Raw genomic sequence first — 15,779 nt, 5'->3', positions numbered from 1 at the left:
ACGTAACCGGGGTGGTGTCTGGGGGGGGGGGTAACTAGTGAAAGAAAATAGTTCACTTCCCACTGTCTTCTCTATGGATGTGTATAATATTGAGTGTGTGTCTGGCCCTGCTGTCTCCTAGCTGTTAGCCGAGTAAGTGTGACTATTAAATATGAGTATGGACTGTCTGACCACAGCCGTGTATCACACTAAATAAAGTTATTTCACCAACACCTTCGCTGTCCTGCTGCTGGAGCCGGCGGAGGGGGGGGGTGGGGACCTGGGGGTGCCTCGGTTTATTTAACTCCTGGGTTTAACAGGTCTGTCCTGCACAGGGTACGGTGGAAGAAGGACGAGCTTAATGGCCGTAAAGCTGGCTTTGGGAGTGGGATGGGGAGAGATCCGGGATGGGGTCCACTCCAGGAGGGCCCTGAGGGTTGTGGGGGGACTGGGCCGAGGGGGTGTGATGGGATCCCCAAGCCCTTGCAAGCCCCTTCCTCCCCTTGGGGTGTGAGGTGTTGCGGGGCGCCAAAGGGAACCACAGGGCCCCCCCTCTCCCACAGGCACCCCACCAGGGAGGGGTGTAAGGTGTGGGGTGGGATAACCTGTCCTGAGACGTCGGGATCCCTCGTGGTGCCACCTCAACATCCTGGACGCAGCAGTGGAGATGGTGTATGACGTGCTGCACCGCATCGATGGAAGTGGGACACCAACGTCACCGACACACGTGACATCACCTGGCTGGCTACCAGCGCTGATGGTGGGCTACGGTGGCTGTGAGTGAGGGCCTGAGGGGGAGGGAGGGGGACAGGGGGTGGGACTGGCTCACTTTGAGGGGCCACCCTGTCTCCCTGGCAGGAGAGAGGTGTTTGGGGGACAGGACACCCCTTGGGACCTCCGCTACAAGAGGCAGTTCTTAACAGTGAGGCTCTGAAGGGGTGTGGTGGGAGCTGCTTGGTGGACGTGGTGGGACCACCAAGCGAACTGGAGGGGGTCACTTGGGCCACTCGGTGTGGACCCCACCCATTGTTCGTGCAGGTGAAATAACTTTTTTTCTTGTTCAGGACGGTGCCTGAAGCCTTTAGAGAATGGGGCTGTGGTGACACTGTGATTCTTGAAGGTTGAGGATGAGTATCGCGCCCTATCAACTTCTCTGTCAAACACCTGGTGAGTCAAGAGCAGGCTGGGCTAGAAGGCTTTCCCATTACGGTGGTGCTGTGGACTGGAGGGTCCAAAAATGGTGTGTGAGTGGATGCAGGCAGGCTGCAGGAACAACCAGGAGACCACAAATAAAAGAACAGAACAAGTTTAATCTTGATGCCTCATAACTCGGAGAGTCTCCGAAGTGGCACTCGGGTGGAGACACTCGAGCAGGGGACGCAGGGACCACAAAGCCAGCCAGAGTCCTTGTTAGCCAGAGTCCTTAGCAGCCAGAGTGTGCAGGAGCGGGGAAAAAGGGGAGCCTACCTCCCTGCTTTGCTGGTATTTCGAGTTCCAGCAGGCATAGTCCTCCCCCTTGTGCTTTGATCTTCTCCAACAACAGGGCAGGATCCTTGAGCGGCCAGATAAGGTGTCCCCGAGTCCATCACAGGCGTTAAGTTATCTCAGTGTGGACGTTCTGCTCACAGGCTCGAGACCAAACAGCAATTAGCATCATAGATGTGTTTTCCAGCACCCCAGATGCGAGTCACTTTGGTGAGGAGGATTGTAAATACGCTCATCTTCCCGTTACTTTCCCACAAATGGTGTCCTGGGGCTGGTCACCAGCTGTATGAATTCACCTGGATTGAAGTCCAGGATGGTCTCCTGAGGAGGGTACGGCACTGGTTCCCTCAAAGCTGAGCTACACTCGCTCGGTGTCAGCCTGGCAGGAGCACAGCAAGGTCCTGCCTGTGTCAAACTGGGATCCCAGAGCCCCTGGGATGGAGCGGGTCCAGAGAAGGGCGACAAAGATGGGGAGGGGTCTGAAGAATAAGTCTTGTGAGGAGAGGCTGAGGGAACTGGGGTTAATCAGCCTGGAGAAGAGGAGGCTGAGGGGAGACCTTATTGCTCTCTACAACTCCCTGAAAGGAGGGTGTAGAGAGGTGGGGTCGGTCTCTTCTCCCAAGTCACAGGCGACAGGACAAGAGGAAATGGCCTCAAGTTACACCAGGGGAGGTTCAGGCTGGATATTAGGAAAAATTTTTTCACTGAAAGGGTTCTCAGCCATTGGAATGGGCTGCCCAGGGAGGGGTCCCATCCCTGGAGGTGTTCAAAAGACGGGTTGATGTAGTGCTGGGAGGTATGGTTTAGTGATGATGCTCCTTGTTTGTTGTGTGGGTGTCTATTTTTGTCAGTGAGGTTGACGGTTGGACAAGATGATCTTTAAGGTCCCTTCCAACCTAGAAGATTCTGTGATTCTGTGATTCCTGTACGAGTTCCTCAGCGTGAGGCAGCTCCTCTGGGCCTCTTGCCCGGGTCTTTGCCCGGTATTTTCAATGCCAGACCTGGGAGAGGGCAGGGAAGAGGGAAGGCAGCACGTGTCCGCTGTGTCTGCACAGGAAACATCCTCCACGGGAGGATCTGGCAAGACCTTTTCTAAGCTTCCATGGTTGTTTCCTGCTGCTTGCCCTCTCAGCGGTGGTGCTGCAGCGTGTCCCCTTGCTGGAGATCACCTGTAGGAGCAGCCTGTCCTAAGGGAAGGGTGAGAGGGGCAGCGGTTGGGAGAACCGACGCTGCTGGCCCCTCCGCAGGGAGGAACATCACGTGGTTTACAATAGGGGGTGGGAGGGAGCTTTTAAAGCAAATCTTTGGGTTTTGTAGCCTTTTCTCTCATGATGTGACTGTCTGAGACACCCTGTGCCAAGACCAGATGGGGCCAGGAGCCCGCAGGTGGCCTCTGCCAACCCTGAGTTACGCTGAGGGAGAGGAGCGCTACGGAATGGTTCTGAGGTGTAACCTGCCCTGCCTTAACACAACACAGCTCCTTCTGGGACTGCTTCTGTCACTCCAGAAGGTTCAAGTGACCTGTAATACCTTTGCCCGTCTGCTTCCCTGGCCAGGGAGTTATTCATTGACAAGCTAAAGCCGCTCCAGCGCTCATGACCCTTGGCAAGTCGCTAAAAAAGAAATCCCATGTTGCTGGAGCTGTTGTTTTCCCAGCAGGGACCAGTAATTACCCCTTTGTCCCTCCAGTTCTGGAGGATGAAATGGACTGTGGTGGCCAGGACAAACCCTGTTGGTGCTTTGTCAATGAAGATGCCTGAAACATGACTGTGTCTTGGGAAAGAATCCGCTCTTTCCTGTCAGCCCACAGCCTGTCACGGGCTGCAGAGAGCGCCTGAGTAATCACCTCTGAGTAATGGCAGGGAGGAAGCTGCTCGAGGCAGGGGAGATCTTCCTGGAGCCCCGGCGAGGGACTGCTCAGGAGTCCCCAAGGAACACCAAAATGCTGGGAAACTGGTGTGAGACTGGAGAGGCCAATGTCCCATGGGACACAGAGGCCCGTCTCCATGGAAGAGCTCTCCGCCTCCCTTCTCAGGGAGTTACACTGGGGCTTCTAGGACGCTTATTTCCCCAGTAGAAAAGCTGATTTTTTTTAATTCTGAGTGAAAGTGGTTGTTCTAGTATATTTTTCTCTGCTTGCTCAGCCCAGCATTCGAGCCAAGAGCAACCTGGCTGTGTCAGGGCTGGCTCAAGCAAGTTGTGTTTGTGCCACCACAGACAAAATCCTCCACTGCAGCAGCGCTGAAACACCGCTCCCGGCTCATCAAGGGCAGTGGAAAAAACAGCCTTAAACCAGCACCGCACCTCGCCTGGGTCTCCCCCCTCCCTCTCGCAGGCTGCAAGGGCAACTGGAGCCAAGCCTTGTCCCAGTTTTCCACCCGGCATTCCCCTGGGGGGTGGTGCTGACAAACAGCCCTCCATGGAGACTTCCTGGGTAGGAATAAGACTCGGTTTATTGTTTCAGTTATTACAGATAAGCAGAAACCACTGCACAGAAGGCCAAGGGCTGTCCTGATGCCATTTACAAGGTGATACTAGCACACGTTTTTGCACCCACATTTGCTGATAACCAGCACGTTTTCATCTGTGCAGGGCACAGCAGGGTTCCACACCTCCTCTGGGGGACAGGGAAGGGGAAAGGTTTGCCTCAAAGTGAGGGGAGAGTTCTGATGGGAGCACGTGAGAGGGACAGGGCTGTGCCAAGTGAAAGGAGAGAGGTTCAGAGAGTGAAACCCTTCGCCGTGCAAGCACCACACCTGAGGGAACCTGGCCAAGTACCCACAGCAGTTCAGGAACGTGCCCCAAACATCTCGGTCCTGTATCACAGGGGTCGTTAAGCAGCAAAGAGGTACAAATGTGCCTCGGCAAATGAGTGCCGCTAGAGATGGACACTAAACTTGTGTAGATTTTACTCCTGTTCCTCTAGTCCCAAGCAAAGCCAGCAGTGTAGAGCAGAGGTAGGAGAGTAGAGAAGGAAAGAATTTCATGTCACCAGAGAAAGTGAAGAGATTGATCTCCTGGAGGACAAGGGCCGTGCTCTGTTGAAGCACCCTCAGACCCTCTTGGCCTTATATCCAAGGGTGGGATCCAGAACCAGTGGAGCACTCCTTTATGTCCTGCTAGAAAAGAAGCACAGATCTTGCTGGAGAAGCTACCCACATCAGCACCACCAGCTTGTTTCCACACCCAGTTCAAAGAGTACAGACTAAAGCCCCATCCATCTTCCAGCTAAATAAGACCCCGTTGGCATCTCTCCCCGCGGGAAGTGGAGCCGATGCCTGTGCAGCCAACAGGACAGTTGTACTTCCAGCGACAGCCGAAACTTGATTTGTCATCTCACACCTTGAGGAGAAGTAGTGTAGAGGTTTTTTTGCAGGACGGCCACTCTGGAGACCCAGCAGACAGCTGCCTACTAGTGAACAGTTCGTTCCTTCTGTCTCTGGTAATCTGGAAGGGAAGGAGAAGGCAAGACTGAAAGAGGAGGAGAGGCAGCTGATGGCTGTGGTGTATGAAGAAATCACGGACTCGTAGGTCACGCAGTAAGTGAATCCAAAAACCCAATTCGACCATCTTTATTGCTACACAGAGAGACTTTTATACACTGAGACAGAAACCTACTCCCCCCATAATGCCCAACCATGGACTTACAAAAATATTTTTTTACCTTCTACTGAGCTTATCACAGTAACAATTATTCTACTATCAAGACAGGTTTTGATTCCTAGACTGTGCTCTGTTTTTTGTCAGGATGTGCTTCAGGATGCAAAACTTGTAAGTCTCACTCCTCCCCTGCTCTCAAGGTCACTACTGGCACACACTGTTGCTCCAGAGGCAAGTAAATCTTAACTATGTGAGTGACCTTTCACTCAGCCCACATATGGCAAAGGGGAATTGGTCAAAATGTTACAGGGAAACATATATTCTGTTTATACCTCACAAAATAGAGGTAGTGTTTGGTACCCTCTTGGGTAGCAGCTGGCTTTAAAATAGCAACTTTGCACCCCAGCCAGTCATTTCAAGTTATTTTAGGGCATTTAGAAAAAAAGTTTGTTTAAACTCCTCTCTTCCCCTGCTCCATATTTTTCTGCTTTCTTCACTTAAGGGTCAGTTTCCATTTTATGAAGAATCCTTGTTTGCCTTGACTTCTATTTTCCCCCCCCTTATATCTACAAACTTTATAGGTGAAAAAAACTGTGAGTTAATACAGTCTTTTCCCTCACTCAGAATTTAAGTGACCATAGGGAGGGATAAAATCCACAAGCAGCATCCACCAGCGGCACAGGGCCATTAATGAGAGAACTAATTCCTGTGTTATTCAAAGATAAATAGTATGTTCTACAGCTCTGAAGTTAATGCTTGCATCCAACCAGCATCCCACCTTTTATCACTGTGTTGTTAAGCCCCGCTCCGTAAGTTTTTCTATGTGGACAGCTGAAGGCAGTCCTTACTCTTTTGACTTGGTAGCTGTCCTGATCTCCAAATCAAAACCCAATGTTCTTTCTGATCTGCAGGCTCTTAACACTATCTATGACCTTAGATTCATAACTGCTAAGCTCAGGTGGCATCGGCAGGGATGGGTGGCATTCTGCTTCCCAAGGAGAAATACTGCTTGGTGACTGGACTTGGAGCCAGGGGGCACTTACTGTAGGGGAAGTAACGCACGCGCATGGTGATCTCACGGGCCGTCTTCAGGATCTCCACAGCCTGAAAACAGAAAGAGTTGCTCAGTGACCGGAGTGGGCTAGAGGATAGGAAAGAGGAACGCAGCAGTTACGAGGTGCCACCAGCTGAGATGGTGTGTGCACGGACTTCCCCATCCTGTCCCTCCTCCAGGAGCTGGGCCTCGAGAGTGCTCACCTTGCTGTGCTCAATGTCCTGGAAATCCACATCGTTCACCGAGAGCACCTGGTCCCCTTCCTGCAGCCCAGCTCTGTGCGCATCCGAGTCGGGGATCACCTGCAGAGGGAAGAGCAGAGACAGCAGCAGTGACCCCCCCAGTACAGCCAAGGCAGCCCAGCCCCAGAGCCTCCCCACAGCGCCCACCTCACTGGGAAGGATGGGGACTGGGGGACTGTGGTGCACCAGCAACACTCCACGGGGTGTTGGGGTGTGGGGAGAGATCAGGGAATGGTGCAGAACTGTCTGATTGCTGCTTGGTGGGTGGCAAATTACAGCTACGAGTCTGGAGATGCATATGAGGCATATGACAGTCTCCACGCACACCCAGCTGGCTCAGCAACACCCAAAGGGACAAAACGCAGGGAGGGAATGGCAGAAGGACAGACACACCTTTGAGATGAAGATCCCCAGCTGCGAGGCTTTTCCTCCCCGGATGTTGAAGCCCAGCTGTGAGAGAAAGCAGCAATGAAATGCAGTCACACCTTCTGGGCCAGGACCCTTCCCGCTGCTAATATGTCCTTTCCAGATGGAGCAAAGGTGTTGTTGCTGCAGCGTTCAGCCAGGGAGCTGCAAGCACCGGTCCCCCTCTGCTAATTTCTGTGGCAATCTCACCCTCAACACCTGAGGAGCTCCCTGTCCTTTACCATCTCCCCTTCACAACATATCGGAGTTCACCCACAAAGCTTTCTTTTCCCTCTACGGCACAGCCCTTCCCAGCAGGGCAGGAGCAATGCTTCCCCCTATCCCACCCACCCTACCAAGTCCCTGGATGAGGGAAGAACCAGGAACCTCCCCCAGCCAGACCCTCAGCACCATATCTTGCTACGAGGATGCTGCCCATCAGGGATAATAATCCCACATGGAGTTCAGCCTCTCCATCAACCGATCCTTGCCATCAGGAACAACATCCATGAATCAAACTGTGTACTGTGTCCAGCTTTGGAGTCCTCAACACAGGAAGGACATGGCCCTATTGGAACGGGTCAAGCGGAGGGCCACTAAAATGATCAGAGGGATGGAGGACCTCTCCTATGAAGACAGGTTGAGAGCTGAGGTTGTTCAGCCCGGATTGTGTCCAGCTTTGGAGTCCTCAACACAGGAAGGACATGGCCCTATTGGAACGGGTCAAGCGGAGGGCCACTAAAATGATCAGAGGGATGGAGGACCTCTCCTATGAAGACAGGTTGAGAGCTGAGGTTGTTCAGCCCGGATAAGAGAAAGCTCCAAGGAGATCTTATAGCAGCCTTCCAGTACCTAAAGGGGACCTACAGGAGAGATGGGGAGGGACTCTTTGTCAGGGAGTGTAGCAATAAGGATGAGGGGTGATGGTTTTAAGTTGAAAGAGAGGAGATTCAGAGTAGATACCGGAAAGAAATTCTTTATAGTGAGGGTGGTGAGAGCCTGGAACAGGCTGCCCAGAGAAGCTGTAGTTGCCCCATCCCTGGAGGGGTTCAAGGCCAGGCTGGATGGGGCTTGAAGCAACCTGGTCTGGTGGGAGGTGTCCCTGTCCAGGGCAGGGGGGTTGGAACTGGATGATCTTTAAGGTCCCTTCCAACCTGAACCATTCTACTGTTCTATGAAACACCGCAAACCCCACGCCGAGGAAACGACCGGGCAGAATCTGTCGTTTCCCCCCCCTCCCCGGTGCTCATGGGGCCGCAGCGGTGGCCGTGGTGGGGGGGGGGTGTTAAGCGGGGTCTCACCTGCGCCCCGGGCGGCTTCTTCAAGACGATGGTGCGCGGCAGGAACTGGGTGAGCTCGTTGTTGTAGTCGGGGTGGTAAACCCTCTGCAAAGCAACGCGCCGGCGGCCGTCAGGCGGCGGGCCCCGCCGCACACCCCCGCGCCGGGCCGGGCCGGGCCGGGCCGGGCCACCAGCCTCCTGCCACCAACCCCGGGGCGGGAGGGCCGCCCACCCTCCCTCCCTCCCTCCTTCCCCACCATCCCCGTCCCCTCACCTCATGCGGCGGCACCCAGGCGGGCGGGCTCTCGTAGGGCGGCAGGAAAACCACCGGGAAGTCGTCGTAAGGCAGCCGGCCCTCCATGCTGCCCCGCCGCCTGACGGGACCGCCGCCTCGCGCTCCGCCCCGCCCCGCCATTGGCTGCTGAGGCGCGCGGCCTCTATTTGAATGTTGGCGGTTGCCGGCGCCGCCATCACTACCGGCCACAGCGGCTCTCTCAGGCGGGGTCCGCCGCCGCCGCCGCGCTCTCCGCTTCCCTCAGACACGGCCATAGCGGCGTCCTCAGGTGAGTTCCGCCGCCGCTCTCTCCGCTTCCCTCAGGCACGGCCGCTGCCGGGCTGGGGGGGCCGCCGCCGGTTGTAGGCTGCAGCGGAGAGGCCTTACCGGGCGCGGGTGGCGGCCGCCGGGGGTTGTAGGCCGCAGCGGAGAGGCGTCACCGGGGCTTCGTTCCTCCGCAGGGCGGCCTGAAAATGTTGAGGGAAGACGAGAAAGCGATCCCGGTACGCGTGGCGCTGCGCTGCCGTCCCTTGGTGCCCAAAGAAGCTAGCGAAGGGTGTCAGATGTGTCTGTCCTTCGTGCCCGGGGAGCCGCAGGTAAGGAGTGTGTGTGTCTGTCTGTCTGTCTGCACCCGGGGGTCGAGCTCATCTCCCTGTGTCCCGGGGTTTGCTGCTGGGGCGGCGTGGTCAGCCCTGTCTGTTGTCCTCTCCTCTGCAGGTGGTCGTAGGTAACAATAAGTCATTCACGTATGATTATGTGTTTGACCCTTCTGTCGAGCAAGAGGAAGTCTTCAACACGGCCGTCGCCCCTCTCTTACAAGGCATCTTCAAAGGTTTGTGGTGGCTGAGATCTAGCTTTTTTTAAATTTTTAAAATGCTGGGAGCTTTGGTGGACTCTGCTGTGCGGATAGAGGCACTGCACTGTGTTGTTCTCTGTTCTAACTAATTTCTTCTTTGATCTTATCAGAAAATAGCTATCTAGCTGCTGACTCCATCCTCTAGTGAGAAGCAGCAGTGCTATTTACAACCTCTTGGACACACCACAGGGCTAACAATGACTCCTGTGTGTTCACTGGGTTGTTTTGGTTCCTGAAGATATTTATATAAGGCAAAAGAATTTTCTCAAGAATAATACAACAAATTGATAAACATCCCACGCTAGAATGCTACTGATGCTACAGTGCAGCTGGGCTGACAGAGAATTTCCACTGGTGTTTTTATGACTAGCTCTAGTAAAGCAACAGTGCAGTCTTAAAAAAGAGCTGGAATAATAAATTTATCTGTGTTTGGGGGAGCTTTTAGTTAACTTTTTTCCCCCTTTATGTTGCCAACTGTGATCTCTGCATAAAGCTTGTGTAAACTCACAGCGAGGGGCAGTGCTTTTCTGGAAGGATGCTTTTACTGGAATGCAGTTGGGTTTTTGTTGCCAGAAGTTTCTTCTGGCTCCCACGTGACTGTCTGATCCGGGTGTCCTTTGTTCCCATAGGGTATAATGCTACTGTCTTAGCTTATGGACAGACAGGATCTGGAAAAACCTATTCCATGGGAGGTACTTACACTGCTAGTCAAGAGCATGAGCCTCATGTCGGTGTCATTCCCCGGGTAATCAAAATGCTATTTAAGGAGAAGGACCAAAGGCAGGATTGGGAATTTCTCCTCAAAGTTTCTTATCTAGAGGTAAGAGTTTTGATTTTCAAACTATTGTGAAGTTATGAATTGCAGATAAAGTGAGCTTTCATGACACCACCTCCTTTGAGTAATAAAATCATAGAATTATTTGGGTTGGAAGGGACCTTTAAGATCATCTAGTCCAACCATCAACCGAACCCTGATAAAAACCATGTCCCTCAGCACTATGTCAACCTGTCTTCTAAATACCTCCAGGGATGGTGCCTCAACCCCTCCCCTGGGCAGCCCATTCCAAGGTTTAATAACCTTCTCAGTGTAAAAATGTTTTCTAATCTCCAATCTGAACCTCCCCTGGTGCAACTTGAGGCCATTTCCTCTTGTCCCATCGCCTGTTCCTTGGGAGAAGAGACTGACCCCCCCCTGGCTACACCCTCCTTTCAGGGAGTTGGAGAGAGCCAGAAGGTCTCCCCTCAGCCTCCTTTTCTCCAGGCTGAACACCCCCAGCTCCCTCAGCCTCTCCTCATAAGACTTATGTATTTACTTAATCAAAACTGCATAATCAAGACTATATAAGGTCTTGTCAGGAATAGGTGCTAGGTATCTTTCTCTAAAGTTAAAATGAATTCCTGTAAAGTTAGCTATGATTTCAGCATAACTGTACATCTTCCTCTATGTGAGTTGCTTTCTTGCAAGGCTGCTGACTCTGAACTGCTCTTCTGATGCTTCCAGATCTACAATGAGGATATCCTGGACCTGCTGTGCCCTTCAAGAGAACGGTCATCACAAATCAGCATACGGGAAGATCCGAAAGAAGGCATAAAGGTCTGTTGCTGGCTTAGATATAGGTATATAAGGGGCTGACATGGCTCAGGATGAATGTTTCAGTGAAACAACTGTCTGATTCCTTGAGCGCTCATTTATACTCATAGAATGGTTTGGGTTGGAAGGGACCTTAAAGATCTTGGTGCTCCAAACCCCAATATTAGTGCATATGAAATCATCGCAACTGCTCATCCTTCTCAAAACTGAGTTTTTGATGATTCTTAAGTTTACTCAGAGGGTAATGCCAATAGGATTAGACGTTCATGACTGGCAAGTCCTATTCTGTCTTTTTCTGAAGGCTGATTTAGGTGAATAACTGAGAATGTTGTATTTCAAGTAACTTCACCAAGTTTCAAACTGTTCCAATTGTACAGTTTGGTTTAGCAGACCAAAGGGATCTTGATTTCACTCTTCAAGTGTTCAAGTTCTTTTCCATATATGTGTGTATTGTAAAACACAAACTTTGTGCTGGTGCTTGCTCTGTGTACCTGTTTTTTAGTTCAACTTCTGTCCATTGGTTGTGCTTTACTGCTGCAGTGTCTGTTTGCAGCAGTGGGTAGGTTTTCATACTCACAGCTTAGGTGTGCATGGTGCTTGTAGCTTTGATCCATTTGTTATGTGTAATCTTGTGCTGCTCACTGTCAGCTCTAAAGTTAAGGGGTGTGACTCAGCTGTGTGTTAGTAGTGACATTGTGATCCAGGGAGACAGGCCCCTCAGAGAAAGTGCAAATTGCCAAGCAGTATAACCAGCCCTGACTTCTCAGTCCCCTCTGTCCTTTGTGTCCCCAATACCTGCCTCCCCTCCACTCTGTTCACACAAGTCCCCACCCCTATCAATCAATTTTCATCATCTTCCACCTGGCACAGCTTTCAGTTCCCAGCTTGGACAGGGATATCTGAGGGCAGCTCTGGATTTCTCCAGAGTACTGAGGAGCCCTGTTTCCATCCCGTAGCCCAGCTGGTTCTTAATTCAGTGCAGAGGAACCTGATAAGTGTATGTAGGAGTAGGATGGGGGAGAGGAGATATGACTTAGGGTTACTGATATGAGGTTCAGAACAAACTTTTTCTGGGGGAGTTCATACCAAGCTTCTCCCTTGAAGTGAGCCCATGATTCCTGTGAATGCCTATTTACACAGAGACTTCACTTTATCTGCTCTAGTCTAAGATAGAGGATAATTTTTCTCATGTAAGCTGGGGTGAAGAGGAAGGGGATGCTAAATAATGCTTTCTTCTTGGATACAGATTGTAGGACTAACAGAAAAAAATGTCACCTGTGCCCAAGATACTGTCTCTTGCCTGGAGCAAGGGAACAACGCCAGAACAGTGGCTGCCACAGCAATGAACTCCCAGTCATCACGGTCACATGCCATCTTCACCATTTGCATTGATCAGAAGAAGAAAAATGACAAGTAAGAGCGATCACGCAGCTGCTCCTAGCAGCCATTAGAAGTCAGACAGCTGAGCTACTTGTGAGGCAGTTCCTTTATTTGGCTGTCTGATATGAAGTATATTTTTCAGCCTGGTAGCTCAACTCTGTTAACCACTGGACTGCTTCTTCCCTAACTGCATGTTTACTTGAGAGAGTAAAATACTCTATTTCTGCCATAGGAACACCAGTTTTCACTCCAAGCTACACCTGGTTGATCTTGCTGGCTCTGAGAGACAAAAGAAGACCAAGGCTGAGGGAGACAGACTAAAAGAAGGTCTGTAGGAAAAAAGGATTGGTATAGTCTGGGCTTCTTATAGTCTTTGAGTTAATAAATTGAGTCCTTGTCAAGAAAAGTAAAGCAGTTCTTTAACCTTTATAATGTGCTTTCAAAATCTTCTTAAATTTTTTAAAAGGACAGGAAATGACCAGTTGTTAGCTATTGAGGTAGGTCTACTCACTGTCATCTGTTTGTACGCAGGCATCAACATCAACAGAGGACTCCTCTGCCTGGGGAATGTAATTAGTGCTCTTGGTGATGAGAATAAAAAGGGAGGTTTTGTCCCCTACAGAGACTCAAAGTTAACGAGACTGCTGCAAGGTAAGAGACTGGTGATGATAAAGCCTAAATCTACAGATGCACTTCAAATAGCAAAGTAGCTAAAAAACCCAAGAGCCAAATGGCTACAGGTCAAAGTGGGAGGTGTTAACACAAGGATTGCTTTTATTGGTTTAGGTCCTCTTCTCACTGAAGCTAGACCTCTTCTATAACTGTTTTTTAGGTTACAAATGCACTGAAATGGACTCACCCTAGTCCTGTTCTTATATGATGAGGGGAAACTAGACCAAACTAGTGCATTTCTTGGGTGGGAGGGGGAAGGAAGATGGGAAGTCAAGTCTGGAACCAGAGACCTATACTTATACCCTGATTATAGCTACTTACTGGAGGATATTACAATCAGAAAGAAGCTCAAGCTGTCTGTGCCTTCACTGTGCACATCATGTTTGTTTTGTTTTCTTGGTCTGAACATCTAGACTTTGTGGTACTTACTTCTCAATAGTTGGAAAGATCTCATACATTTTATCTAAATTAGCCTTTAATATAGGCATAGCTATAGTAATGCAATTTACTGGGATTTTTTGGTACAGAAAGTTAGGCTTGTCAGTATTTTTCATACCTGAAGATACCTAATAAAAAGAAACTGGATTACGCAGAGCTGGATATGGGGTCCTGTTTCTTTTTTGATCAAAAGTTTTATGTAGCCAATAGGCATTAGTACAAAACCAAAGGCTAAAATATCATGCAGCTTGATGATCTGAACAAATTTGTTAGCCAAAGATTCTTTAAATTGGAAGATAGTGTGAATTCTGATGTCTGGATATCCATGGAGGTCTTGAGCATTACTGTGGGAAAAGGGAAGGGAAAAACCTGAAAGAATTAAGCAAGAAATGGTGTACAGAAATTCCAATAACTACAAACATTACTCAACAGGACGATTACTGGGGGTTTTGGTGTGAAATTATCGGTGTTTAGAGCTCACACATAATTTTGGGACTATTGGCTTTCGTAAAAAAGCTTTTTACTGACTGGGGCAGAGGAGAAAGTAGATGACAATGGCACACAGCTACACCTGGATATTTTCTACTTGCTGTACCTACAGCTAGAAAATATCAAGCTGTAGTATAGAGATGCACTCACGCAGTCTTAGATATATTAATGATGATATTTTACTAGTCCTCCTTGTTCACTCAGAGCATTGATTATGCCTTGTTTTCCATCTCAGATTCTCTGGGTGGTAACAGCCACACTCTCATGATTGCCTGTGTAAGCCCAGCAGATTCCAATCTAGAAGAAACTCTAAATACCCTGCGTTATGCTGACAGAGCAAGAAAAATAAAAAATAAACCAATTGTCAATCTCGATCCCCAGGCGGCCGAGTTGCACAATCTAAAGCAGCAGGTAAGGGGTGCTTTATGTGGAAGAAATAGATCTGTCCTTTTGGTTCTAAGCTCAGTAAACAGCAAGCAAAGACATCTGATGCCTAACTACACAAAATATGCAAAAAAAAAAAATAGTGTGTGTTTCTTTGTCTCTTGAGATGGCTGCATAAGTGCTGTAAAGGGAATACATGAATATTTCTTGTAACTCTACAGCAACTAATCAATGGTGTAGAAAAATGGTAATGTTACTGTGATTTACATTTCCCTTCCATGGAACAACTTATCGCCTGCTCATTAGACTACAGGCAAAATTAGAAATAGAATGATGATTGCCTTGCTGACATCACCTACCTATGTCCAACACAGAGGGGGAAGTGAAGAGTGTTCCTCTATGGTCAGCTTCAGAGGGAAATCAGTTGCATGAACTAGAATTGGTCAAATTCAAGGCTAGAAGTGCCCAAGGGCTTGTCTACTGCTGAGAGTCACCCAGGCTTGCTGTGTTTACTTGATGGGAAGTATATGATAATCTTTTGTGCTACTTCTCTGTAGAAAAACTCATTAATCTGGTTTCACAATAGAGCAAATAGGCAAAACCACTTATCTCATATGAGTATTCACGAAACTGAATGTTTAGGAACATACTGTAAATTCAAATCACGTATTTAGGAAGGCAACTAAGCTGACCCTTCCTCACATAGAATCACAGAAACACCACGGTTGGAAGGGACCTCTGACATGGTCTAACCTTAAAAAACAAAACAAAAAAAACAACCAAACAAAAAAAACCCTACAAAACACAACACCCCACCACATCACACCCACTCACAAACCAATAATCTTGGGCACAAGAGCACACCCTGAAGAGCCATGTCTACACATTTCTTAAATACCTCCAGGGATGGTGGCTCCACCACCTCCCTGGGCAGGCTGTTCCAGTGACTGACCACCCTCTCAATAAAGTAATTCTTCCCGATATCTAATCTAAACCTCCCCTGCCACGACTTCAGACCATGTCCTCTGCTCTTGTCATTGTTCCCTTGGGAGAAGAGGCCAACACCCACCTTTCTACAACCTCCTTTCAGGCAGTTGTAGAGGGCAATGAGGTCTCCCCTCAGCCTCTTCTCCAAACTAAACATGCCCAGTTCCCTCAGCCTCTCCTTGTATGACTTGTTCTTCAGACCCCTCCCCAGCTTGGTGGCTCTCCTCTGGACACGCTCCAGCAGCTCAATGTCCTTCCTGTAGTGAGGGGCCCAGAACTGAACACAGCCCTCGAGGTGAGGCCTCACCAGTGCCCAGTACAGGGGCACGATGACTTCCCCGCTCCTGCTGGCCCCACTATTCCTGATACAGGCCAGGATGCCATTGGCCTTCTTGCCCATCTGAACACACTGCTGCTCATGTTAAACTGCCTGTCCACCAACACTCCTAGGTCCTTTTCTGCTGGGCAGCTCTCCAGCCACTCCTCCCCAAGCCTGTAGTGTTGCCTGGGGTTGTTGTGACCAAAATGCAGGACCTGGCACTTGGCCTTATTAAACCTCATCCCATTGGCCTTGGCCCATTGATCCAGTCTGTCCAGGTCCCTCTGTAGAGCCTTCTGGCCCCCAAGCAGATCAACACTCCCACCTAGTTTGGTGTCATCTGT

The 15,779-nt window shown here is 50.0% G+C and overlaps 2 protein-coding genes across 2 annotated transcripts in view; one reads left to right on the top strand and one right to left on the bottom strand.

Annotated features, from left to right (window-relative positions):
- Positions 1 to 3,895: 3,895 nt before the first annotated feature.
- Positions 3,896 to 8,461, bottom strand: PDZD11 (PDZ domain containing 11). The gene is made up of 6 exons (XM_014955334.1): positions 8,320 to 8,461; positions 8,067 to 8,150; positions 6,754 to 6,810; positions 6,322 to 6,420; positions 6,108 to 6,168; positions 3,896 to 4,911 (listed from the first exon to the last, which is right to left on the bottom strand). The coding sequence occupies exons 1-6, from the start codon at positions 8,458 to 8,460 to the stop codon at positions 4,877 to 4,879; spliced, it is 477 nt and encodes a 158-aa protein (XP_014810820.1). The 5' UTR covers position 8,461; the 3' UTR covers positions 3,896 to 4,876.
- KIF4A (kinesin family member 4A) overlaps positions 8,414 to 15,779 on the top strand; it is a 32,200-nt gene continuing 24,834 nt past the window's right edge. Inside the window, exons 1-9 of the mRNA XM_014955333.1 lie at positions 8,414 to 8,608; positions 8,781 to 8,915; positions 9,037 to 9,151; positions 9,805 to 9,995; positions 10,677 to 10,769; positions 12,013 to 12,179; positions 12,379 to 12,473; positions 12,678 to 12,797; positions 13,981 to 14,156. Of these exons, the coding sequence (XP_014810819.1) occupies positions 8,793 to 8,915; positions 9,037 to 9,151; positions 9,805 to 9,995; positions 10,677 to 10,769; positions 12,013 to 12,179; positions 12,379 to 12,473; positions 12,678 to 12,797; positions 13,981 to 14,156 (1,080 nt within the window). The 5' untranslated portion in view covers positions 8,414 to 8,608; positions 8,781 to 8,792. The remainder of the gene's footprint in view (positions 8,609 to 8,780; positions 8,916 to 9,036; positions 9,152 to 9,804; positions 9,996 to 10,676; positions 10,770 to 12,012; positions 12,180 to 12,378; positions 12,474 to 12,677; positions 12,798 to 13,980; positions 14,157 to 15,779) is intronic.

Source organism: Calidris pugnax, unplaced genomic scaffold (genome assembly GCF_001431845.1).
Source record: "Calidris pugnax isolate Ruff unplaced genomic scaffold, ASM143184v1 scaffold38, whole genome shotgun sequence".
In the NCBI taxonomy this organism is placed as follows: domain Eukaryota; kingdom Metazoa; phylum Chordata; class Aves; order Charadriiformes; family Scolopacidae; genus Calidris; species Calidris pugnax.
Note: the sequence above shows the minus strand (reverse complement) of the source record. Positions and strands in the feature narration are given on the sequence as shown.